Genomic DNA, 25,835 nt, shown 5'->3' with positions numbered 1-25,835 from the left:
AACATCCAAGGAGGTCCAACTATTTGGAGCAAGGCATCCCTTAAGGAAATTCCCACACTCAACAGAATTTAACAGCAAATTGTATGCATACATAGACCCTAGACACCGTTCTGATGCTTAGTGCTGTACTGCTGTTAGGTACCCAAGGGATGTAAGAAGATAATCAGAGGATGTATTTTCAATTGCCTTTTTATTATTACTGATATTATTGTTTATTTTACACAATGATGACAAGAAGCCATACACGTTGATTTTGCATTGGAAAGAAAAAATAAGCAAATAACACAGGCCCCGAGCAGAGAAACTTAGAAAGAATGAATCATTGAAGTTTACATGACTGCTATCATAATGGCTAAAAATACCCATAGTTGAGCTCAGATATACATGATGATAACGCATCTCTTACTTGCAGATTTTTGGAGTCCATATGGAGTGCATCTTCATATAACCTCTTAGCCTGCTGTAGCAACTTCACCTTCTCTTTACTATTACCAGGCCTTAGGCGACACCTTTGCTGCAATGTGACTCCCCATCTAAAGAGGGCTGCAATTCAGACATATGCAAGAGTCAAGGGAATTTGCATATTCACTCAATTTATATTAAATTATACTTGCCATCCAGCAAACAGGAATGCTCTATTCCCACAATCCCAAAAATATACAGAAAATATAATCATGTAGACATGGCCAAGTACTAAGATAAAGTTTAGAATATACATAAATGGTTTTCTTAACTCAACCACACGCAACTGCACTTTAATTAGCACATTGCAGAACATAATCTATTTTGTACTTACATTTCAGTTATAACCATTAATCAGTTGTCAACGGTCATAAGAGTTTCAATTCAGTTAGCATATCAGTATTGTGACATCGCACTTCTTGACTGACACAAAGAACTTAGACATACCATCAGGTGCATGAACATTGCCTCTAGTCATCATGGCATCAAATTTATCAATCGCAGCCAAGAATAGTTTGTCAGCATCAAAAGCTGCTTCCTGAAATTGGAAAGATAAAATCCAACATTCATTAAAATGTTCTGCAATAAACACTTGTAAGGAAAAAGAAAAAGGGCCAACAAGGTTCAAAATGCCAGTCCAGATAAAACTGTCCATTTCGTAGGAAATTAGGGTAATGCCAAAACTTTAAACCAACCTTTGAGCCTCCAATTTTTAAGTGTAAACGATCTAAGCCTAATGAAGATCACTCATCAAAAAGTTGATAAAATTGTTTCCTTTTTTAAGCAAGAAAATTTAAATAACAGACAACAAATTAAATTACTGTCCAAGGAAATGCTTACTGGTCCTATGTCTGCAATCAACTGTGCACGAAACGATAGAGCAAGACCCCAATTATATAGGGATCTCACATCATCTCCATCAATTGATAATGCCAGCCGATATTTTCGACCAGCCCTCACAAGGAGCTCTTCACACTCTTCACAAGCACTAACTAGGAGGGATACAATTTTATCTCTACTGAAAAACTGATCATCTAATCCCTTGAGAACTCTTCCTCGTGGCATCTCACCAATTATGGGATCATTTCTAGCAAGAAGAGTTCTCAGCTCACGGCTGACATGTAGTTTCAATTCTCCATGAAGAAGATAAGTGTTACCTAACTGGCCCACAGCCAACAGACTCATGGGCTTCATCGTGATGGCCTGTGACAGTAATGTGGCAGACCTATTCAAGATGATATGTACACGCTCTTCATCATGTCTACCCTTCATATACTCCTTGGCTTCTCTCAGAAGACCACTAGCTTCTGTAAGATACTTATCAAAGATCACATCATCTGCAAACTTTGAGGATGAAGAGCTGACCTCATTCTCATGTGAAGATAGTTGATCAGCCAGGTAAGAATCATCTTCATAGCACCGCCTCTTTCCATATGCCTCATTCTCACTCTTCTTTCCATTGTGGGAAGACCTGCAACTAGATCTCTGGAGCAGCTGCTCATGCAGAAATGAGGCTTCAGTTTTTGTATGTTCCAATCTGACACTGAAATCCACAGAATCAAGCAGATTGTCATCATATTTCCATCTTCTACTCACATTACCATGACTAGAGTCAAAAGAGATGCCATGAGTATTCACAAACTGTGATCTGTTACTCTCGTAATTATATTCTTCACTATCAACAAATCTCTTAGTTCTTCCACCCAGAAATTCAGACCTTATTTTCCCATTCTCCATATCAATTTCTATTCTACTATCTCTATCTCCATTAATAGCATAATTATTTAAAGAATCTTGAGCAAAGCCTTGATTTGAAACTCCTTTTCTCTTATTTGGTGAACTAGAAACTCTATCTTCCACAGCAGGGAATGAAACATCTCCTCGAGTTTGATTATTTAAATCAGTATCCACACGCTCTGACTTAACATCATCTTTTACTTTATTGGGATTCGAAGCCACTGATTTTTCTCCAAAAAAATTCCCAAGATATTGCAACAACTGAAGCCCAACTTCACCAGCCTCCTTTTTCTTACTTGATGGTTTCTGATTCTCTCTATAAGAGTTCCCTACATTATCCACAGCAGCTTCAACAACATTTCTAGCATTTGAAGCAGATAACCTCATCGATTCCACTAAACTGACATAATTCTCTAAATCACTTATAGTAATTCTGCTAGAATCAATAGCTCTTTGTATATTATTCTTCAACTTATTTACTTGAACGTCAAACCCATGAAAAAAATTAGCTAAATTCCTTAATTTATCACTATAAACTCTTAAAATTTCCTCCTTTGACCTTCGCTTAGTTGAACTTAGCTCATTGAAACTCCCTCCTTTAACAAAACCAAACGAAAAGCCAATACCAAAAACCAAAACAGAAGCTGGAAATACAATAATTGTAGAAACTCTGACCCTAGAAATCGCCAAGGCACAAACAAGTCCCAATAAAAACATAAAGACATGTTTCTTATCGTCGATTCCGATAGAAACAAGGAAGTCACGAAACTGAGTAGACTCACCCGAGTTGGCAGACCAACTACCGGGTTCAAAATCGTCCCACCCGCCGTAACTCGGGGATTCAGCTGATAAAGAAGCTTTGGCAGGAGAAACGTCGATGCTTCTTCCGGGGATGCAAGAGCATTTGCCACGGGAGATGTGACGGAACCTTAAATTTTCTCGTGACGGAAAACGGAAGGGGAAGCCTGAAGGTGAAATTTGGGAGTTGGCGATTCTGAATTTGATTGGACTTTTATAAATTAAGGTTCTCATTTTGGGAGAGAGGAAATGATTCCGTGGACGGTTTTGGTAGTCATCACACTGGCGGCGAAGGGCTGATCGGGGCTGATCAGATCAGCGTGCTTCGAACTCAGAGGCCTATCCGTCTTCGTTAATTACGAAGAGTTATATGAATAATTTAGTATTGAGCAGAATGGGCTGAGCCCAGAGTTTTCTCCTCAGGCTGAGCCTTTTTTGGTGTGAGCCTTGACCATGTGGCCCTAAATTCTATCCAGGCCCAGGGTTGGTAATTAGCCAGACCCCTAGACCAAATGGACCATTCTTTCGAAGTTTTCACTCTAGTTAAAGTGATATATTAAATTTATTATTATTTCTCTTTTTTTTTTTTTAACTAAATCATTTCTCTTAAATGAGTATAATTTCATCATTTTGATTCAAAAATGATTAAAAGTTAAATATTTTATTATTTCCTTACAGTATATTCTTATAATATCTAAAAAAGTTTTTAAACAATTACAAAATTTCAAATAAACTCTTTTTTTATTACATTTAATAAAATTTTATATTTTTATTTTAAATCAAATACCCTTATCCTTAATAGTTGACTGATTGTTATTAGTTAAAATCATTCTATTTCATGTTGCATTAACATGATATTAACATATCATAATTTAATGATGACATGACATGTTAATTTAACATGATGATATAATTATAAGATATTTTTCACCACTCATATCAATGCCATTTTAATGTCATGTTAATATAAAATAACAAGTGTTATATTTGATTAATGATAATTAATTAACTATTAATTATAATAATTAATTGATCCAAAATAAAAATATAAGAAGTTGATTAAACGTAATAAAATAATAAAAAAAATTAATTTTTTTTTCAAGTATTAAGTCTTCTTTTAATCGTAATTTTTTTATTTTGAATCAAATTAAAAAAATCGATAATAAAATTATATCTCTTTAGAAAAAAATAAATGATAATCGAAATAAAAAAGTTGCTGACTATTGGCCCCATCCTCTCTTTAATTTGTTTACTAAGAATAGTAAAAAAAGGATGGACTTGCATTCTTGCAGTGTTATCTAGTACTTGATTATTCTTCTTGATATGAAAACTTATCAACGTTTGGTCTAAAGAGTAAGGCTCCCTAGTGCTGATACTAATCCTTGATTAGACGAAATCGAATTGAGTTTATAGTATACTTTTTTTAGGTAAATGTTGGAAAAATAATAAATTAAATGAAAGAGACAAGAAGGCATCGCATTCTTATAGTCTAATTCCCACATTTTATTTATAAACGATGAAGTAGATAATCATTTGTGGAATGAAATGTCACAATTTGTGATAACGTTGCTGCTTGATGAGTTGGACAGCACACATCTACCTTCAATGAACCCATCTGTCACAAGTACCACTGCCCTCTGTTTCTCTACTTTAGTCGCCAATAGATTTGCAAAGGATTACTTACATTTTTGGGGCTTTGATTAATAATAATAGAATTATATTGATATCTTAAAATATATTTATTTTATTTTTTAAAATTTTTATCTTTATAAATTTTCAACTTTATGGTTAATTATTATAGTGTATAAAACCTATATACACAATGGATCAAATATAAATTTTCACTTTTTTTAAAAGTTTTTAAATAAGATATATATTAAGAGAATTATACATGATTGAGTTTTATTTTTTCTTTTTGTCGCCTTAGATTATAAGTGATTTTCGTAATGATTCAAGTTCAAGTACAATTGATCTAACAAATTTGTAACGATCGACTTAAATCTTTATATATATATATTAATAATTACATTCGATCTAATATGATAGAATATTATATTTAAATTTAACGATATAATACATTCAAAATATACAAACATAGCACTAAAATCAAAAACATTTACGGATAAATTTTACGTACAAATTTTTATTATTATTAGATAATCGGGGTGAAGCCTCCAATTCGCAAGATCAAGGGTTCGATCCTTGACTTAAGGATCACCCTCCCCTATATGGGAGGATATGCAAAAAAATCTCAACATTAAACAATCAAAATTTAACATATATATATAAATAAAAGAGTTGTAAGTCACATATTTATGATTTACCTTTTAATTTTTATTATTCTTAATTTTTTTTATCAGGGATCCATGACTGAGGACCAGTTAACGTATTAGTTGCAATGTTGGGTGTTCGGGCAACAACATTGATAATTTCATGGCAAATCTCTTTCTTTAATTAACCCTACATTGAACAAACAATTTGGCATGCACTATTAAGAAAAACAAGGGAAAATAATTACCTTGGATTCCCAACTCCATTATTGTTGTATCAACCCCCAATAGATTAAACCTACTTAGAATTGCATAATCTCAATGATGGCCCTTATTAACAAATAATCCCTAATTATTACACTTGTTGATTGGGTTTTGGGTTTATCATTTATGGCCCTTACCAACCCCTCCTTTAGCTGTAAACTACGTGTTTATTCTCTTAACAAACCATTAGACACGATAATGTTTGAATTAAGGAATAAATTTTAGAGTTAATATTTAATACACTGCAAATGCATAGAATTTATATACTATCACTTAATCAAATATTGTTAAAAATTAAAAACTCTCAAAACAATATTCATAATTTAAATAATATTTATTTTGAAATATTTTTAAATTTTTATTTTTTTATATTTATGAGGTGAGAATTTATGATTAAATGATAAAATATAGTTTCTAAATTTTAAGGCCTGCATGATTGGAAATGTTGTAGCAAGTGATATGAAAAGTCCAATAATGAAGTTAATCATGTACTAATTTAATTTATCTAATAATTGTATTATAAATAACACAATAATATTGGGTGGAAAAACTTTTAAAATAAATCGGTAGTGCAGAATTTACCCTCTCAAGCTTTAGAAATCCAGAAAAAAAGCCATTTTTAAATTTTCTATTTGAAAATTCCCAAAGGAATAAATAACATGACATCTCATCTTACACCAATTATATATGTGATCCTCAAAAACACTACTCTCGAAGTTTCATCTCATTGTTTAATATTTTTTAAACTTTATTCCTTAATATAAAAAATACTTATTTTTTAATAAGATGATTTCTTTCATATATTGTACATAAATTTAAGGCATAGATAATGTTTTAAAAAATTCTTAAATTGTTAAAAAATTTAAATGTAATTTTTGTTTATTATATTTAATTAAATTTTTATAATTTTATATTAAATTAAATAGGTATTTACGATAAGTGATTGAGCAATTATTGTTAGTCAAAACATTATTATTTTATGTTCATGTGATACTAATGTGGTGTTGACGTGGAGTGTGAAAATATTACGTAATCACATTATTATGTTACATTATTATTCATTATGACATATCTAACACATTACGAGACATAAAATGATAAGTAAAATTTTAATTAATGGTAATTAATTAATAATTAATTATAAAATATATTTATTAAAAAAACTTAATTAAATATAATAAAAAAATTTATTAAAAATTTTTAATAATTCAAAAAATTTTAAGTATTATATCTAAATTTAATCACTTTCTATATATATATATATATATATATAAAAGGTAAAACAAAAATTAGGAAAACAAGGACGACTAATTTGTCTTTAAGTCCAAAAGTATTTGCATTTATTAGTGGGGCAGGAGCTTAGGGAATTGTCGTGACAAAATTCGTTATGGCAACTCACTCCAAAAGAACTAAAAGTATTATAATAATAATCCAACATTCAATGACCACATTGTGGAATCGAATTTCAACAACAAACGATTTAGATTAATAATTAATAATTAAATGTATTATTAATTTAATATCCTTATATTTTAATAAATTATTAAATTTTAATATTTTCTTCTCACTTCATATTTATTTAATCTCATCCGAAATACTATATAAAAAAATAAAAAATACCATAGTTGCTTGATTAATGGTTCGTCATGTTGACTTCCATCAAGTCAATTTCTAATTGTCTTTATCCACTAGCGAGGAATATGCATGCATATAAAACTGAAATATATTTATTAAAAAAAAGGAATTTTAAAAGAGAATAAAAGGAATGGCAGTTCGGTGAAAAGATGAAACAAGAATGGCAAATAAAGAAAAGAGGAAAAAAATGTCAACATCGGACGTACCGAAAGTAAAGGAGGAAGAGTGGCAGACAATACCTCCCGAATAGCAGAAAGAAAAAAAAAAAATATTGAAGCATTGACAAAATTACATGTCAGTAAATTAGATTCTGGTGTAGATACAGTGGATATTTCCTTATTGGATAAGGGGCACATCAAGGGCTGTCGAGCACTGATTTATGCATATTTTCTTTTCCCTTTTTGTTTCGCAGGGTCACGTCATTTTTTTAATTTTAATTTAATTAATTGATTGTTTTTGGTGGCTCCACGACACAGGACAATCCACGTGTCGACTTTTAGCACTCTTGCCTTCATTTTCAAGATGAGAATACAAGGCGCTTTCACCGCCACCTAGAACCACCCACCAAAAGAGAGAGAGAGAGAGACTCTTGAGAGAGAGAGAGAGAGAGAGCAAAGACTCTGTCAAAAAATACTTGAAAGGGTTTGGAGATTAGGGTTTCTTTTGGGGGGTGGTTGATTTCTGGGGGAGGATTGATCGGAATTTTGGGTGGGGGGAGATGTACGTAGGTTCTATGCGAAAGTCTTTCAAGGACTCTCTTAAAGTGCTTGAAGCTGATATCCAACATGCTAATACTCTGTAAGTCCTTTTCTTCCCCCTAATTTCTGGGTTTTTTTTTACTTCTCTTTTGCGGTTTGGGTTTTTCTTTTTGGTGATGTTTTTGATTGTCTCTGCTTTAGTTTCTGTTTGGAATGAATGCTGCAGTTCATAAAGACTGAACCTTTTTTTTCTCCAAAAAAAAAGAAACTTTTTTTTTTGATAAATATAAAATTTTGGTTTTCAGATCACTTCGAATTCTAATTTACTTATCCAGCATAATGTTGTACTCGTTTCCCTGTAAAAATTGTTCCTCTTCAGCTGCTCTTAGCTTGAGGCATGTGATTTTCATCCCTCCAAGTTAAATTCTTTGCCCTTTTCTTAAGAAAAAAAAAACTAAATTTTGGGTGTTCAACTTTTTCTTTTTCATTTTGTTTTTTGAAGTGGGGAAGTTATTATTTTCAGCTTGTTTTGGTCAGTAAAGCATTTATTATTTCTGGTTATAGTAGGTTAAGTTCTGTTTCTTCTACTGACACTTTCTTTTCTTTTTTTTTTTTCAAAATGGGCATTAGATATTTCGTAATTCTGAGTGGTACTTTATTGCTAAAATCGTTTCAATAATGTTACAGTAACGCAAGAGTGTAAGCTTTCTTTTGAGAGATTGCAAGATTACATGTTTTTGTGGGACATTTTTCGTTATTATGATAGTTTTTTTATATCTAGCTTCACGTGGCCAATGGGTTCCACTTGATTGTACTGCTTTCAGTATTATTTTTAATCTTTATAATACGAGCATCAAGATTCGATCACCAATGGCTGGCCCCGGCTCAATAATTGCATGAATACAGTGATTTAATTCTTATGCATCTACATTTATACCATTTATGCTTTTTGGCTTGTCAAACTGATCCATAGAGTCAGTGGAAATTGCTTGTAACTTGGCAAATTTGATAGTACTATTGTTAAGACAATGGTTGGTTAAGTTCTGAGATATCTTTTTTTCTTGAATGTTGAAAACCTCCTTCACGGAATAAATACCTGACATCTTAAACAGCTAGAGAATAAGCTATACATTTCTTTGTAGTTGCTAAAACTGGGTTACTAAATGTAGCTAAGACAGTTGTTATAGAATTAGTTCTTCTGAACTTGATCATAGCCTTGTGCCATATTGCCTAAGATTATCATTATGTTCTTCTCATTCTGCTTAAATGCTTATCATGCAATGCAAGGTGCAGGGCTTCTGATTTTCCAAGGGAGTATGATGGTGCATGCGTTCAAATGAGAATGTCATACAGTCCAGCTGCTCACCTCTTCTTATTTTTGGTGCAGTGGACGGACTGTCACCTTGCAGGTGCCCTTGGGCTGTTAAGAATACTAATTTACAAGGTTATATTTTGTTACTTAGTGGCATTCTCTTTTCGCAGATAATATGTAATCATGAAAATTAGCTGATTTCATCATCATATCACACTCTGCAGGTATATGTGGATGGAACTACCACCATGTCTACACATGAAAGGAAAGCAAGCATAAGAGAGTTCTATGGTATCTTTCTCAATCTGATTGTTTTGGTGTGCTTATAGAATGTAGTTCTTACTCTGAGTTGTCCTAATGCATCTGAATTCCAACTGTGTCCAGCTGTTATCTATCCCTCTTTACTGCAACTTCAGAGGGGTGTAACTGATACTGAAGATAAAAAACAGAAAGCAGTGTGCATGGAAAGGTACCGAAGAAGAGAAGATGAAGAGTATAGGCAGCTTACTGATGTTGATTTTGAAAGAGAAGAAGAATGTGGAATATGCATGGAGATGAACAGTAAAATTGTGCTGCCTAACTGCAACCATGCCATGTGCTTGAAATGTTACCGTGAATGGTATTCTTCCGCTCCCCTGCCTTTCATCCTTTTATCCCTTTCTCTTTTGCTTCATAATTTTTATATCCTAACACTGCTTTAAGCAGTTACTGAATTTTTACCATATATTAATACATCACCCATGCAAAAATCCTCCGAAGTTCTCCTGTTTTGACATCCCAAGAGTTGATAAGAATACTATCCCTATGAATATGTAGTGTAGACCATAATGACCTCTCTAGGACCTTAATTTTTGTGTTGTTTTGCATTCATAACCTTGCTTGATATGTATGTTGTGAATGGAGGCACTGGAGTGAAAGAAGAATAAAAGAGGAGAATAAGAAGCTTTGTTGCAATAACATAAAATTGAAGTATCAGGTAGATGTGTTCTTCAAATGCTATTTAAATTATGATGGAATTGAATCTTTGAAACGTATGGTTAAAGCTTATGATGATGCAGCTTGTAGAATGTAGAATGTAATGTTTTCTTTGCTCTTTGTAAGGGGAACCCTTACATGTCATCCACTAGTGCAGCATGGTTTTGGATTGTTTTGGGTCTTCTAGTGTCTTGATTTCAACATCATACTTGTGTTCAAACTCTATATCTATACTTCTTTGGTCTCCTACATCTAGGAATTAGGTTTGAATACTGTTGATGTTATCACTTCAGAATGGTGTCTTGGGTTAAGTAAGTTGCTTTACCACATAAGTAAAACCTCTTCCTCACTGTTTGCGCTTCACCAAAACAGGGATTATTGACTGGTCTGGGATATCTAAAGATGATTTTCCTTCCCTTTAATTGTAAGGGAGCACAATTGAATCTAACTTGTATAGCGTTCTAGGTGGAATCCCGGTTTGCTTTATATAGTTTTGTAATCGTAAAGCTCTGAACAACTAAAACTAGATCTGAAATCTATAGGTGCTTGTAATAAGGTATCCAGTAATCTTTTCTGTAATAATTTTGCTATGCTGTCTCTTCTTTTGCTTAGAATCCTTAAATTGTTTTCAACTTATCTGGTGTTTAGAGATTGTCAATAGTTAGGCTTCCTGCAGGTTGCCATAAAATCGGGATGTCTATAAGTTCTAGATTAACACTTCACTGATTTTTGGATTTCTTCTTCTTCTCATTATTATTTTTATTATTAGTATTATTTTATGATATTGCCTTGGATGATCATAGATTTCTTTTGACTAATAAGGATCTGTTGCAATGAATTGCAGGCGCTCAAGATCGCAGTCATGCCCCTTCTGTCGCGATAGTCTTAAGAGAGTTAACTCTGGGGATCTCTGGGTATTTACAGACAGCAGGGATATAATTGACATGGCCACAGTAACGAGGGAGAACCTCAGAAGGCTTTTCATGTATATAGATAAGTTGCCACTGATTGTCCCTGATACCATTTTTGATACTTATGATTCCCACCTACGGTGAAAAGTACAGTCTAAACTCTCTTCTCTATGGTCTGCGTATTATCTGCTCGTTCCTTTTGATTACATAAAGACCAAATCACCAAATCGCTTGATTTGGCAAATTTAGGTCCAGCTAGTATTTGCGCAGTGCTTTCTTCCCACTTCTCATCAGAAGAAACCATGCCCGAGTTATTGTGGGCTGGTGGGTGATGTCGAAGTAGTTCATGTAGGAGCCCATAAATTGTATTTAGTACATTTGTACATGCTTGTATAGCCTAAAGTTTGATGATGCAAAAGTCCTTGCTGGAATCAGGTCCTGCCTTATCTGCTTCTACTACTGGTTTTTGTGCTAACTTCCTTTGAACTTTGTATGAATCATTTCAAAAATTACTAATAAAATAATTCCTGAAGATATGCTCAACAGAAGGTGAGGTTGCTTGAATCTTCGTCTGCATATTGCATGATTGCATCAAGTGATCACATGATCTGTTGTTACTATCTCTTACTGAGGTTTGAGCATGATTTTCAATGTTTATACATATAATAATTGAAACCATGAACCAGCCCCTGGTTTTGACATGCCAATCTTTCAAGCACACTTGGCAGTTTGCCCTTCGTTCTTTTCTTTTCCTTTAGTCTCGCCCCCTTACTTTTTGGGAAAATGGCACTTCTTTTAAGGACATGACAGCCTGGCTGGTATGAGTACTAGCATTTTTAGCCAGCCATTACCAAAGATCTTGTAAACTACTGATTATGACACCGGTCTCTGTTTCTGTAGATAATGAATGAACCTAGGATCATTAATAAATGTGGTATCCTTAATTTTTTTTTCTATTTTTTTATTAATTATTTTATTAAATCAGGAAGATTGGTTTGAACAACAGTAATATACTATCAAAATAAAAAAAAAGTAGAATCTAAGGTGCAAATTTTTATCCATTTATTCATACAGCAAATTTAACTTTTCTTGGTTGGGAGAAAAGTCCGCACAGTTGGCATTATAGAGTTAAAATCCAACCTGGATTTTTTTGAAGTTAAAACCGCGAAACTCCATCAACACCGTCCATACGTAGAAGGGCTCTAAATTTTTAGTGACTGAAAATTGGCAAAGGATACCCTTTTTTCGTGCATTAAATTTATGACGGTTTATGAAGAGAAAAAGGGCAAAACCATTCTGAAGGAAGAGAACCTCTTGTCGGGAGAGAAGATAAGGGGAAGAAGAAGAGAAAAGAGAAAGAAAGAAAACACTGATAAACGGTTTGTAGAGAGAGAGAGAGAGATGGGGAGAGGGGAAAGGAGAGAGGAAGAGAAAGAAGGAGTGGTAATGGCAAACGACTTTTTCTGGTCATATACAGATGAGCCTCATGCTTCAAGGAGACGTCAGATCCTCTCTCAATACCCTCAAATTAAAGAGCTCTTTGGCCCTGATCCTTTGGCTTTCCTTAAGGTATCCCAAAAGCTTATATTTTTTTCTTCTTCTTGTGATTTCTCTCGTTCTTCAACTTGGTTTGTTTTATTGCTTTTAGATCCGAGGTAATGCCAGTGGATAACCGCACTTGATTTGATTTAGTTTCTTTCTGTTTGTGGGTGCAACATTTTGTTATTTACCTCAATGGGAATCTGGGTCTTTCCTCCTCGTCCCTTTTTTCTTTTTGGTATTAGAAAGAGGCCTCCTTTCGAGTCACAGTGGTTGGAACTAGGCTCGTCAAGCAGCTTAATTTCATGGGTTCTTGTTTTTTTTTTGGGGTCTGTTCCTTTTATGGACTACAAATTTGGGATCAAGTTGGGTGGTGTAGATTTGGTGGAATGTTTTTTTAATCCTTTCTATCTCAACTGGTTTGCCAACTTTATGGAATGGTGATACTACTCTACCAAACACTTAAGAAGCGGCGTTTGCTTATGTTGTAATTTGTTTGGATAGTTATGCTACTTCTCTTGGTCTCTCTAGGTTTCATATTACATTTTAGTCAAAGATCTTTGTTTGAATTCTAAATAGTAGAATCTGCGTTGTCCCTCTCTGGTTGAGGCTGGTATGCCATATATTATACAAGAGCAAGGTACATTTATCATGAAATTGTTGGATCCTTTTGAAAAAGGATTTAAACTGGTTTTTAATTCAATTATGATAGCACCACATGTAACATTTTTGCCTTTCAAGGAGCTCTGGCATTTGAGAATGTTCATTCATCACCTTTGGTTGGGGTCACCATCACGTTTCTATTAAGCCCCATCTTTTCTTATTTATTGCTGGCCTCTTATTCTGAAGAACTTTTAAATGATAGATCTGTTAGAATTGAATTTGCATCAATGAATATAAAGAAATACTCATCTCCTTGAAACTGTGCAATTGCAGATAAGTGTGGTTGTTTTGCTTCAGCTGTGGACCGCAACTTCCCTACGTGATGCTGGCTGGCTGAAGATATTGGCAGTTGCCTACTTCTTTGGCTCTTTCCTCAACCACAACCTCTTCTTAGCCATTCATGAGCTCAGCCACAATCTTGCTTTCTCCACTCCTGTCTACAACCGTTGGCTTGGGATTTTTGCTAACCTCCCTATTGGTGTGCCCATGTCTGTCACTTTCCAGAAGTATCACCTTGAGCATCATCGTTTCCAAGGGGTAGACGGCATGGACATGGATGTCCCAAGCTACACCGAAGCCCATCTTGTGACTAATGTTGTAACAAAAGCCATATGGGTCATCTTCCAACTCTTCTTCTATGCACTCCGCCCTGTATTTCTCAAACCAAAGCCCCCTGGTTATTGGGAGTTCATCAACTTATTTGTTCAGATTGGTCTTGATGCAACCTTAGTTTACTTTTGCGGCTGGAAATCTTTCGCGTATTTGATACTTTCAACATTCGTTGGGGGTGGAATGCACCCAATGGCCGGCCATTTCATCTCCGAGCATTACGTATTCAAGCCTGACCAAGAGACATATTCTTACTATGGTCCCCTCAATCTTTTGACATGGAGCGTCGGATATCACAATGAGCACCATGATTTCCCAAGGATCCCTGGGAACAAGCTGCATAAGGTGAAGAAGATTGCCCCCGAATATTACGAGGGCTTAGAGTCATATAAATCTTGGAGCCAGGTTATTTACATGTATGTTATGGATAGGACCGTCGGGCCTTTTAGCCGAATGAAGAGGAAGCTCTCTAAAAAATCTGAATAGGTGATTCCCCCTTTTTTTTGTATCTTATTTCTTGTCCACCCTTCTTGGTTTAAATATGGGGATACTACATTTCTCTTCCCAAATTTTGTGATTGTAACATTCTTGAGGAATCAAGTTTTTATTATGTAGTCTTAGACGAATGAGTTATTTATTCATTGATTAACCATTCAGATCAATTTCTTTCTGTCTTTTTACTCAAATATCCTGAGCATTTGAGATTGGCTACATTGTTTATTTCTCGTGATATTCAGCACAAGAAGTAATTCACTCAGACAGTGAAACAAGTTGGAAGATATATGTGAAACAAGTTCACAACTTAATTTGAAAAATATACTATGCTATGAAGAGATTATATTAGTACAAATTAAACTATATCATGGTCTAAGCTATATAGTACAGATCATAATGCAAAAAATTGAGTAATTAATGCTCTATCTTGTAGAGTGCGGTTGTGGTAGTATTAGCGGCCGAGGCTGCCCCTACCTTGGCTGTGTGTTTTCATAGCGTCCTCTGCTTTCATTTGCTTTTCTCTCTCCTGATATCTTCTTCTCAATGATACGGAAAATTGCTGCTTCTCTCTTCACTTACTCGTCTGCATATAATCAATCAACAACATGGGATAAGACCAACAGAAGTAAATTAAGGTCATATTGGTACCAGGGAAAACAGTAAGTTTTGAAAAGAATATTCTTACATTCCAAGCTTCACTCTTGTTGGCAAAGGGAGAATCTCCGACGACATAAGCAGGTTGTGGAGCATTGTTATTTATGAGGGGAAGCCTGGCTGGAGGAAATTCTTCATCACTGTCATAGTTGGAGCATTGGTTGGGGCCAAGGGCTCTGATGGCCATTGCCAATAGTACGGAAATCCCCTGCAGAGTTGAGGTAATCAGATGAATGTAAACTACTTGGGAACATAACCAACTTTTTTTTTTTCTTTCAGTTCATGATGATTTCTTTCAAAGATCTATATTCATAACTATTCTTCTCATTTTTCTGTTTGAAGCAGTAGAGTTTAGTCAGGTTTTCATAATTAACAAAAGAAGAAAGCAATATAGTTCAGTTAACAGATATAGCACCAAGTTACCTGTCCTAAGATGATAAGCAGGCCAATCCATTTGAAGATGTCAAAGTTAGACTGCACAAATTCTTTGAAATCATGGAACCTCCCGGTTGGATCCTCTGGTAAATCCTAAAGGGTGACAAGAAATCAAACTGCATGGTTAACACGAAATAGAGATTCAATGAAGCAAATGGGGAAAGTCACGGAGGTAAAATTGCCTTCTCCCAGTCAGAGTTTAAAAGTATATCAGCTGCAATTGCAGTCTCTACCAGGAGAAGCACTGAGATGATCACCATGTACTGCTTCCATTTAAGGTAAACAAAAAAAATAAAAATAAAAATATATATATAAATAGTGTGTGTGTGTGTGTGTGTATCTAACAGATATTAAATAACAAATACATAGAAAAAGGATACGCCGAAAAGGCAAAAACCATTGGCGCTATCTGCGGCAATATGGCCTAGGCATGTTAGGAAGCATAAGGTGATGCCTGTGCCCAGAAAAGTGTATATGAACCTGCACTTTAGTAACTAATGCTAGTGAGAATTGTGACTTAACCCGAAGTAAACAGCAGAAGCATGCAAGAACAAGTTGTTAAAACTCATAAAGGAGCTTAATTACCATGGGGCAGTAGAATTGAAGTCATCAAATGGTGACCCTCCCATGTCTCTCTGCCAAACTCTTACCATCCAAAAACCATACAAAATCATAGCAATGCCGACCATTCCCATTATCAAATTCACACCTTTCAGGATGGATTGCATGCAAGATTTTAAAATTCTTGCCATTATGAGAACCCCAGATGATCACCAGGATAATCTCAAGGATAACAGGCAGCTTCTTGGGATCTTAGACACTATAGGCTTTTGAGTATAAGACAAGGAGAAATAGGTGTGGGAGTGGATTATCAATCAAAGAAGCAGTGACATTTGTGTTTTTTTATTCTGGGGTGTGTTTAATCTTTATAAAGTATCAGTATCCCAATTATATGGCGGCAGCTGTTTATGTTTTGATATCCAAATGTGGGGATTTTTAATTTATGTCCAAAGAAACAGGTGAAGAGAACAATGATGTCAATAAATCTAGAGGCGACAAACAAAAGACATGATAGAATGATTGAGAGAGGAAATTTCTCGGAAACGATCTGTGTGTTTTCTTGTTGCTTGGCTTTACATCTTTCCACACTAGCAAACAATGGCCGGAGATTTCATTTTGATTGCATCTGTTTTTGTACTTGTTTTAAAATGTGATCCAAATCAGTGCATCAAGGGTTGCTGTGGTGTAGTGGTTATCACGTTAGTCTTACACACTAAAGGTCCCCAGTTCGATCCTGGGTAGCAACAGTTCTGTTATATTTATTTTATGCCAATGATGCTATGCTCATATTTTTTTTTTATTCAATATATAAATTATACACCCATCAAATGCTATGGTTTTGCTCATTGATCCGAGAATTTATTTATTTCAAAATTCAGGAGGAATGTAGTTGATACTAATACAAGTGTAAATTTAGGACAATGCTAAAATAAAAATCGATGTTGAATTAAAATAAACATTTCTTTGATTATTGTGTTTTACTATAATGATTTGGATATATAACACAGTTAACTATTGACAGGTGATTTTGGCTAAATCTCCACCGCAGATACGTACAGGGTGCTCTGTCAACCTTTGATTTCAGTGAAGAGAGAGTTGTATTTCTCCTAATTTACTCATGTTAAGCCAGATTCAGATGAACTACGACCACCCTGCTAAGTGAAGATAGCTACCAGCCTTCCGCCTAGCAAAACTTTGAACAATTTCGTTCGGTGTGCAGTTCCTGCAGATTGGATGACATACATACAATCTACTTGTTTTGACCACGAAGCTGCTCTCGCATAAGCATATGAATCTCTGCCTTGACAACCATTCGCATTTTCTTAGCATCCTCCCATAGTAAACCGCAATGCACGCGAGCAAGGTCAGAAGCAGCCTCAAAGACGTCCTGTCCAATAGAAGATTCAAACTTCAAAATATGATCACAAAATTACAACAGATATCAGAATATTACTCAAATAATGATGCTTGAGATTACCCTTGAAGGAAAGTCATCATAAAAATGCGCAGGAGTCATCTCAACTCTATTCAAATCAGTTTCCCACAATCTTATCTGGAACAAAGAGTGCATCTCAAAATCAGAAAGCAAGAAATAACATGATAATCCCCAAAGTAATCTACTTTCCTATTGAAAATAGCATGCTTAATATGCCACCCTAGAAGTCAGGCTGTATCAATTTAAATGAATTGATCACATAATAGTGCCAAAATATTTAAGCTGATATTACCTGGTCGGTGACATTTTCAGGTACAGACGGTAATTTCTCAGCAACTCGAGGATGTGCATTCTGCTGAAGGAATGTAATTATCTGCATTCAGGGGTTACACAAAGCAAAACAAGCTGCTTAGGCTACATTAGATAACTTCACTTTTTACACTTGTCAATGGTGTGATTTCCTCCATGAATTCTGCAATTTGGGACAGGAGCAACTAGAAATAGATACCAACCTGCTCAGCTGCAATGCCATTTTCAAAAGCATTATACAGGCTCTCTTTCGTTATTGCACCAACTATGAGGTTTGGAAGTTGATACTCTACCCTACAAATGTTAGCACATTGTCATTTAGTTAAGAAATCAATAGTGAATATAAAAGTAATAAATATTAGAATCCTAAAACAAGCTGGTGAAAAAATTGGCTATAAATGGCGATCAGCAGATTGCAGGTGAATTCAAGAGCCTTTTTGCATTCAGTGGATAGATAAAGGAGTGGAGAACTTGGATCAGAAAAGAAAAAAAATTAATCAGCTATGCTCTGAATCAAGCAGAAACAGCTCCATCCTTTACTAACAAAAAGTTTTAGTACATTTTTTTTATCTTCTATAGACTTCTAATAGCATCAAATCAGCTGGGAATACTATTGATTGTGGTAATCAAGGGACAGGTAATTTATAATCAAACCTTTGTGTCGTTGTACTTCCACATATTGGCCCCACAGATCCAAAAGACCTTAGAGGAAAATAAGAAATTTCTGCTTTTGACACTGGGTGATTTCCATTTTCCTTGGAACCACTCTAGAAAAAGTTATCAAAAGGGAAGTCCACTTCCCTCCCCCCCGCCAAAAAAAAAAGTAACCAGATATTTTATCACTTTGCTCATTGTTTAAAGAATGTTTTGTTGTTATTCTATCTAAATGCAATTCGGCTCTTCAATAAGGCAACCAATGCAACAACATTCAAGGATTCACCACCTCATACCTTGAAAATAGACGTAAAATTTCACAGTGTAACTTAGATGACGAGTATGCGTACATCCTAAAGTTTGTTTCCACAACAACAAATCCCTGAGGCAAAATATAGCAAAAGAACTGCATTAGTAAGAGTAACACAACTAGAGAAAGCCAAGATAATGGTTACTAGAATCAGAAGCTATATATTCACCCGTTATTTGTTTAGCCATACCTGTTTCCTTGATGATGAATCTGTTAAGCTCACTGAAAGATTGGTGGCCAATTTAGTAGGTATAAACCAACTATCTTTCCTGCCCTGGACATATGCAAATACCTCAGAACCATCATAAAGCATTACTTAGAATAGATAGTCCATGTATTCCGATAAGAAAAATAGCATTAACTAGGAGAACCTGCTGAAGTTTGACCAATCCCAAGTCTGAAAGGTCCTTGATCATAGCTCTCTGGTCATCTGTCAGTGTATTCATATTATATGCCTACAAGAAGAAAAAGCAAATCAGCCCAGAAAATGTCAGAGAGATCAGCTTTAAAGAATCTCAAGAAAAGTCAAGAAAAAGCAGGACCAAAAGGGGATAAGCTTCTATGTGAATAACAAAAGACAACAAAATGTTTGCACAGTCAAAAAGACTGAAGATTAATGTAGATTCTTGCTAAAACATGGATCAAACAAATTGCAAGCATTAAAGTTTTACAGAGACTTCGGCCAAAAAATTTTTTGATGAACAAGCATGCATGAAGAGAAAAATTATAAATAAACAAAGCGTACCTCACCAGTGGTATGAAAACTAAGTTCTAGCAAAAATGCAATTAAATCTGCTTGGTCTACACCTTGCTCCTGTATTAAACGAAGAAAGTCTAAGCATAAGATACAAACATTTGCTACAGAATGACAGAACCAAAGTTGCATCGCTGACATCGATTTCATGTAAAGGACATAACCCTGGACAACCTTTTGTTTTTTCTTTATTGAAATGGTCAACAGATGGATCTGCCCATCCACAGACACATACACAACCATAGGATTATATAGGCAATGGCCAGAAAATACTTTTTTCATTGCAAAAGCAGTTGCCATAATATACACAAGTCATGCACAACCCCATACACAAGTGCACATGCATATGTAGGCTCTTGCATTCTTGCACATATGCACACCCTAAGGTACACTCCCATTTAAGAAAAGAACCATACTGAAAAAACTAAAGCGAAGTTCTGAACTGAAAAATCAATGCCAAGTAAAATTTGACAATAAATCTATTCCAATTTCCCCTTTCCATGTACTTAACAACCCAGATATCTGTAACAAACAAGTTCCAAGGAAAACACCAAAAATATCTAATGAAATATACCTCTGAATTGGAGATATATTCTCTGATAATATACCAAAGCTGAGCATTTGTATCCATCAGCTGTAAATTACACACATGAGAAGTTATTTTAGGCGACAGACAATAAAAAAAAAACTGCAAAAGGGCCATGGTTTATATGATGCACACCAAAAACTGGAAACCACTCTCAGTTAATCTTGGAGCTTCTTTCTCCCTGTAGATACAGACATTTAAACAGCATAACATCAAACATGAGATATAGAATCTTCGATATATAATGCATAAAAAAATGAAGCTTAAGTACGTGGCAAGAAATAACACCTCTGACACAAAAGACCACGCTGAAAAATTCTCATCATGGAAGAGCTGAAATTTGTTGGTTTTTCAGCTTGTCCTGAACTTATAAGTTGCAGCAAGAAACACTGCATTACACAGCTGAAGAGGTAAGAAGCAGCTCAAACAATAAAACTAAACAATTGAGTAAATTGCAAAAGTATTTGCATCATTCCACATCACATAAACTACCATCAAAAACACAAATTCTTTAGAAGCAGACAGGTGACAGAAATTCTATTAATAAAACAATGAAAAATAAATAGGAAAAATTCACACCTCCCATTGTTCATGTGCATAGGCATCAAGTTCCTCTGAGGTAGGGAGTCTCACAGTAACATTTGAAGGCATTGGTTCTCTTGGCAAAATCCCTCTGCACAATAACAGTCATTTATACAACTACTAAAATGACAACAACGGCATAAGGAATCTAATGGCATAATAAACAATGAACCATATGCGCAATAGAACTGGCTGTAACTGATGTAATACCAATGGAAAAGTAAGAAGAATAAGTTTTACACTGGCAACTTTGAAGGTTCTATAAGTATGCAAACTTATAATACATAACAAAGGGAAGAATTTTTGTCCCTTTAATTTTGACAGCTGCAAATGAAAAAAAGTACCATATAAGTTAAAAAAACTTACCCATATATCAAATGTTTCCGGAGGTTAGTCTGAAATGTGGGATTTAACTTGTAACTGGTTTCCTTCTTCCTGCCAAAAGAAAGAAAGATTGACTAATTAGATTAGCACATACAGTCATTTTCCTATTCTACACTACAATTAGAAGAAAAAAGAGACAAGTATTTCGCATTAAGCTTAAGCTGTTCTGTACTTTTGATCATTACTGAGAAGCGGCCGCTTGATTTTAAATGGAAGATCAGCTAAAATATGTAAGGGAAACAACAAAGTATTGCAGTTGCTCACCTATCGATTACTTCTAATATTCTTAACTGAATCAACCGATCGATGGCAACTTTGTGCTTAGAGGATCCATCGGCAAGCACCCACTCCTCCAACGACTTGGCTGTCACCGGAACATCAATGTACAACATCTGTAACACATATTTCTTTGCAAGAGGCGGCATCGACCTGCTCCATTAACAAATGCTTCCGTCAATTCAGAAAATTCACTGGTTTTAAGGAGTTAGCTGAGAAGTATTCCCAAACAGACATATCCTGAATTTAAATTTAAAAGGAAAAGAAGAAAGAAAGATCAATTATAAGAGCAATGAAAAATAATTAAAAAGAAAAAAAGAAAAGAAGAAAGACCTGAGAATGGCTTCGCAAATGAATTGATTACGATAAAGCATGTCGAGCTTAATGGCAGGCAATGAAGCCACCATGTCCATGAAATTCTTCGCGATTATCTTCACCTGAGGCATTTTCTTCTCCTTTTTTTCTTACTTCGATTTTAGGGTTTTGTAGGATTTAAACTGGGAGTAGATTGAATCCAAGCTCGAATCGAGCTTCGATAAATGAAAATTATGGTTGCTTATTTCTCAGTAGCGGCTGTGAGACGAAGAAGTTCTTAAGCGACGTCGTTGTTTTGGTTGAGTCCAGCATCCTTTTGCACTCCGAGGTTTTTCCTGATTGCAAAAGGCGAAAAGCTGACAGCAATGGTGGGTGCTGGGTCGGATAGTGGGCCTACTGGGCGATGTTGTTCCTATTCGGGCCGAGCCTGACTAGCTTATTTTTCTTTCTTTCTTGCTTTCTTCTTCTTTTGCTTTAGCGTATAAACGATATTGCATCGAGTTCGTTCAGATAAATCAAGTTCTAATCCTTCAAAATTAAAAGAAAGAGATTCTACATTTATTGAATTTCCAAATAGGTTTCAGGGAGTTGACAATTCCCAGTTCCGAATTGAGTATGTCACCACCAATGCGGTTATCTTTTGGAACTCAAGCTCCAATGCCAGAATATTGCTCCAAAAACTGTTCAACACAGCTTGTGACTGGACAATAGCCAATTGGGATCCAAACTTCGTTACTTCTATGCGGCCAACCTTTCAAATATCCAAATATTTCATGAAGCAACTACTGATTGATGAGAATATCAAACCAGTGCATGAAGAACTATCATTATGCAATCCGAGGGACTTACCTGCAGCAAACTGTTGGGTACCCATATTTTCATTCAAAAAGATCAGCCATAATCAAATGCAATGAACTCGATTGGCTCATATTGTTTCCTATCAAAAATTACAGAGCAAACAGTCTAAAGCTTCATTCAGAATATGGAGATTTCTCAATATATCAAATCTCAGCAAGCTTCCATGTGTTGTAAACAAAATTGGAAGGATATATTGCACTTACATCTCAGTTAGTGGAGATCCAGAACAATTGCACATTGATTTGAAGGTTAACTAAGGTGACAAGGGGCAAATTATAGAAGCAAAAAATTATGCTTCTTCACCAAAACAGCCCCAAGATGTCAATCAATAGTAGCATGTGAGCAACATAAATGGATCTCCTTGCAGAATCCGGACTAGTCAGCTAACAATACTATTGAGGTATACTTTTAATCATATGTTTATGTTTCACCTCTTGCTATGCTGAAGTACTTGGTACATCTTCAGCAGGTTCATCGGGATTAGTGACAGGTGGTTTTGGTGGCTTCTCTACAGGAGGAGGCTTGGGTGGCAATGGTCTGTTTGGTCGGACTTGATCAACTTTCTCTTGACACATTTCAAACTGCAGTATACAAAAAACATCAAATTGCCAATGAAACAGAGGTAGATAAAGTGAATAACTAATCTTTCAAATTCAGGAGAAAAAACCAACCTTAAAACCACAGCCAGCTACACAAGCATGGAAGCATTCCTATATGCAGAAACGAAGAACAACAAAATTAATATAATTGACCAAACATAGTGCTTTCTTTCATTATTCCTTATTAGACATTCTCATCATTTTTTTCTTTGTAGAAATTCCTATCATTTACTCAACTGTGCTGTATGTACATCCTTATGCTTTTGAATAATGAGATGTTTGAATAACAAACTGCAAATCACGTTTACCTCCACCAAATAAGTACTACTGCTATTTAAACCACAGCAACTTTCCTGTTTTAATTTGGTGCTTCACCATTGTGCACACCATTCATGTTACACATGTCATTCTTAGGAAGTGAATCACCAGGCAAAGCATAATCAGTATTCAAGATAAATGGATCAAGCTACCTCTCATTAGAAGCTTTCCATGTGACTAAGGTGCTGATCTTCCTACAAGACCCTTAAAATCGTGTTACTCTATTATCGCATTACCTTACTAATAAAGTTGTGGTCATAATACCAAAAGCATTCCATTTTTTATGAAGTCTAGAAGCAAGATAAGAAGTGGAGCGGCAATTTTAAACCACAAACAGTACCTTGGCACTATTGGGAAAAAGTTATATAGTTGTCACAAGAATCTCCTCTTTTGCACACTAATTCAAGTATATATCCCACATTTGATTTGAATTCATTGCAGTTGCTAAAACATTCCAAAAAAAATCAAGCAGCATCACTGGGTACAAACTCCCGAGAGCCTAAAAGCACCCAAGGGAGAATTATACCCCTTAATACTCATCAAGACTCAGTTAGCTGTGCCTCAAACTGTCTACAATAACAGTCAATTGCAACCCAGTGCAAATAATCATCTGTGACTTATGGAATTCAAATTGTGTAGAAGACCAAATTCAAAACTGGCACAAACTTTATCTAGGAGTACAGAACTTCAGATACTAAAGAGGACATAAATTGACTAAATATGCATAAGAGTGGACTTTCAGAAGTTCATAAAGAATAATTCTCATTCTTTCTCAGAAGTCAGCTCATAGAGAGAATCAGCACAATCCAATGGCTTTGTGTAAACAACAGTTCAACCATATTAAAGATGGAAAAGTGGAAGTAAATGATAAAATCGGTGTCATTACAAGTATAATAATGGGTTTAAAAAATGGCTAAAAGATTAAATACCTCAGAGTAATTGGCAGCCCCAGGAGAACGGTCAATGTAAGCACTCCATTTCTGGTCCTTTAATACAGGATCCTTATAGCATATCTCTTCGCACTCTGACAAACCTGAAGAACCCGTAATCTTAGCAATTTAAGATATAATCAGCTGCAAATGATATGTTGCTTTGCTACTGTATCTTAGTATAACACTATCATTCAAGGTTGGTTAAAGAACTCCTCTTCTAATTGATGAAATCTCTAAAGTGAATAATGCATAGAGCAGTGAATGCTGGATACAGTAAAAATAATGAATTTTCATTCTCAAGAACCAATGATAAGAATTTGTGGTCCATTGTCACCATTGCTTTGATGAACTGCTTCATTTTTATTACAAGCTGCCTTATTTTTCCTATAAAAACATATGATAACCCAAACCGTAACCAGAACTCATGTCTTAGTCAGGTGTCAGTGAGACTAATTTCTTGCAAATATGAACTGAGCACTACAAAGCTTAACCAGGGATTTCAAAACATTGATTTTCAGCAATTTGATTAAATAAAATCAGATCCAATGTACTACAAAATGTCATAAACCATACAAACTGATACAAAATTTTCCAGAAAACGTTTTATAAGCAACAATACAAACAAAGCTGCTTACATTCCTCCCATGTCTCTCCATCCGCATCACACCCTTTTTTGCAAAACACTCTCCCTACAAGAACACGCCATAGTTAGTCGAGTCAATGCATGGCTAACACAATTTCTCAGATGAATCAATCATCATTCTTAATTTAATAATACGTGGAAAAAAAATCTCAAATTAGTTGTATAAGCGATTGATTAGGTAAACAAAGTAGTTTTGACATCTAATTTCATCCAAAAAGAAAAAGTTCAGGAAACTAATAGCCAATTCATAGCACTATCATAGTTCACATTATTATAAACTAACAGCGAAATTCATCAACGCATATACAGTAATTATTCAAAATCATTTGAAGATATCCTCCCAATTCGTACAAAGCAATAAAGCACCAAGAAATGCAAGAAAAGATAATTAATTAATGGAATCTTGACCTTAAAGCAAGAAAAATTACAATGCAACAATATCAAGATAAATTAATTAAAAAAAGACGCCAATTCGCAGATCTATTAACCCGATATTGACAGAATCGCATAGTTTAAGCTGGAACCAAAATCAAAGAAGAAACGTGGAAAGAGAAAGTTTACAAGGAATTTGCATGAGAGTAGCGTATTTGTGAGTGCATTGATTTCCACATGGGGAAGCCCATAGCGGAGGTAGCATTTTCTCTTCGTTTCACCTTCGCTTTCTCTTTCCAAACGCGGCGTCCCCGATAGACGAAATTGGAACTTCGTTTGAATTTCTACGGGGAGGGGGAGGGGGAATGGTGTCTGGTCTGGTTATAGAAGGGTAATTTGGTAATTCAAAAAACGGTTTTTGGTTTTGTTTGGACCACCTAGTATTTATAGTTGGGGCCCCGTTGCATTTTCTTTGTAATGAGTACGCCTC

The 25,835-nt window shown here is 35.0% G+C and overlaps 6 protein-coding genes and 1 non-coding gene across 9 annotated transcripts; 3 read left to right on the top strand and 4 right to left on the bottom strand.

Annotated features, from left to right (window-relative positions):
• Positions 1-173: 173 nt before the first annotated feature.
• LOC18596874 (uncharacterized) lies at positions 174-3,337 on the bottom strand. Its single transcript, XM_007025604.3, has 3 exons — positions 1,303-3,337; positions 910-1,000; positions 174-543 (listed from the first exon to the last, which is right to left on the bottom strand). The coding sequence occupies exons 1-3, from the start codon at positions 3,229-3,231 to the stop codon at positions 353-355; spliced, it is 2,211 nt and encodes a 736-aa protein (XP_007025666.3). The 5' UTR covers positions 3,232-3,337; the 3' UTR covers positions 174-352.
• Positions 3,338-7,711: 4,374 nt separating this feature from the next.
• On the top strand, positions 7,712-11,610 carry LOC18596873 (E3 ubiquitin-protein ligase AIRP2-like). 2 transcript variants are annotated; one of them, XM_088807157.1, is made up of 5 exons: positions 7,712-7,964; positions 9,152-9,308; positions 9,401-9,467; positions 9,561-9,795; positions 10,996-11,610. In XM_088807157.1, exons 1-5 carry the CDS (start codon positions 7,885-7,887, stop codon positions 11,204-11,206), a joined length of 750 nt encoding a protein of 249 aa, XP_088663283.1. In that variant the 5' UTR covers positions 7,712-7,884; the 3' UTR covers positions 11,207-11,610. The 2 variants fall into 2 exon arrangements, with proteins under 2 accessions (XP_088663283.1, XP_007025665.1); XM_007025603.3 differs by having other exon boundaries at positions 7,714-7,964; positions 9,158-9,308.
• Positions 11,611-11,760: 150 nt separating this feature from the next.
• DES-1-LIKE (fatty acid desaturase family protein) lies at positions 11,761-14,535 on the top strand. Its single transcript, XM_007025601.3, has 2 exons — positions 11,761-12,631; positions 13,538-14,535. The coding sequence occupies exons 1-2, from the start codon at positions 12,323-12,325 to the stop codon at positions 14,357-14,359; spliced, it is 1,131 nt and encodes a 376-aa protein (XP_007025663.3). The 5' UTR covers positions 11,761-12,322; the 3' UTR covers positions 14,360-14,535.
• Positions 14,536-14,895: 360 nt separating this feature from the next.
• Positions 14,896-16,441, bottom strand: LOC18596871 (tetraspanin-19-like). The gene is made up of 6 exons (XM_007025599.3): positions 16,043-16,441; positions 15,838-15,937; positions 15,640-15,720; positions 15,446-15,550; positions 15,054-15,230; positions 14,896-14,951 (listed from the first exon to the last, which is right to left on the bottom strand). The coding sequence occupies exons 1-6, from the start codon at positions 16,207-16,209 to the stop codon at positions 14,940-14,942; spliced, it is 642 nt and encodes a 213-aa protein (XP_007025661.1). The 5' UTR covers positions 16,210-16,441; the 3' UTR covers positions 14,896-14,939.
• Positions 16,442-16,691: 250 nt separating this feature from the next.
• On the top strand, positions 16,692-16,764 carry TRNAV-UAC (transfer RNA valine (anticodon UAC)). Its single transcript has one exon. It is a non-coding gene; the product is annotated as a tRNA-Val (tRNA).
• Positions 16,765-16,854: 90 nt separating this feature from the next.
• Positions 16,855-22,599, bottom strand: LOC18596870 (transcription factor-like protein). Of its 2 annotated transcripts, XM_088807531.1 has the most exons (16): positions 22,473-22,599; positions 21,642-22,374; positions 21,297-21,461; positions 21,015-21,083; positions 20,646-20,739; positions 20,355-20,455; positions 20,202-20,247; positions 20,055-20,114; positions 19,472-19,540; positions 19,098-19,181; positions 18,917-19,000; positions 18,713-18,798; positions 17,966-18,056; positions 17,746-17,826; positions 17,496-17,570; positions 16,855-17,405 (listed from the first exon to the last, which is right to left on the bottom strand). In XM_088807531.1, the coding sequence occupies exons 2-16, from the start codon at positions 21,752-21,754 to the stop codon at positions 17,268-17,270; spliced, it is 1,356 nt and encodes a 451-aa protein (XP_088663657.1). In that variant the 5' UTR covers positions 21,755-22,374; positions 22,473-22,599; the 3' UTR covers positions 16,855-17,267. The 2 variants fall into 2 exon arrangements, with proteins under 2 accessions (XP_088663657.1, XP_007025657.3); XM_007025595.3 differs by lacking the exon at positions 22,473-22,599 and having other exon boundaries at positions 21,642-22,439.
• Positions 22,600-22,647: 48 nt separating this feature from the next.
• LOC18596869 (defensin-like protein) lies at positions 22,648-25,756 on the bottom strand. The gene is made up of 5 exons (XM_007025593.3): positions 25,535-25,756; positions 24,966-25,019; positions 24,328-24,431; positions 23,153-23,191; positions 22,648-23,062 (listed from the first exon to the last, which is right to left on the bottom strand). The coding sequence occupies exons 1-5, from the start codon at positions 25,608-25,610 to the stop codon at positions 22,919-22,921; spliced, it is 417 nt and encodes a 138-aa protein (XP_007025655.1). The 5' UTR covers positions 25,611-25,756; the 3' UTR covers positions 22,648-22,918.
• Between the last annotated feature and the right edge of the window lie 79 nt (positions 25,757-25,835).

Source organism: Theobroma cacao, chromosome 6 (genome assembly GCF_053813885.1).
Source record: "Theobroma cacao isolate CCN51 chromosome 6, ASM5381388v1, whole genome shotgun sequence".
Taxonomy (NCBI): domain Eukaryota; kingdom Viridiplantae; phylum Streptophyta; class Magnoliopsida; order Malvales; family Malvaceae; genus Theobroma; species Theobroma cacao.
The sequence above is the reverse complement of the archived record's forward strand: the minus strand, read 5'-3'. Positions and strand labels throughout refer to the sequence as shown.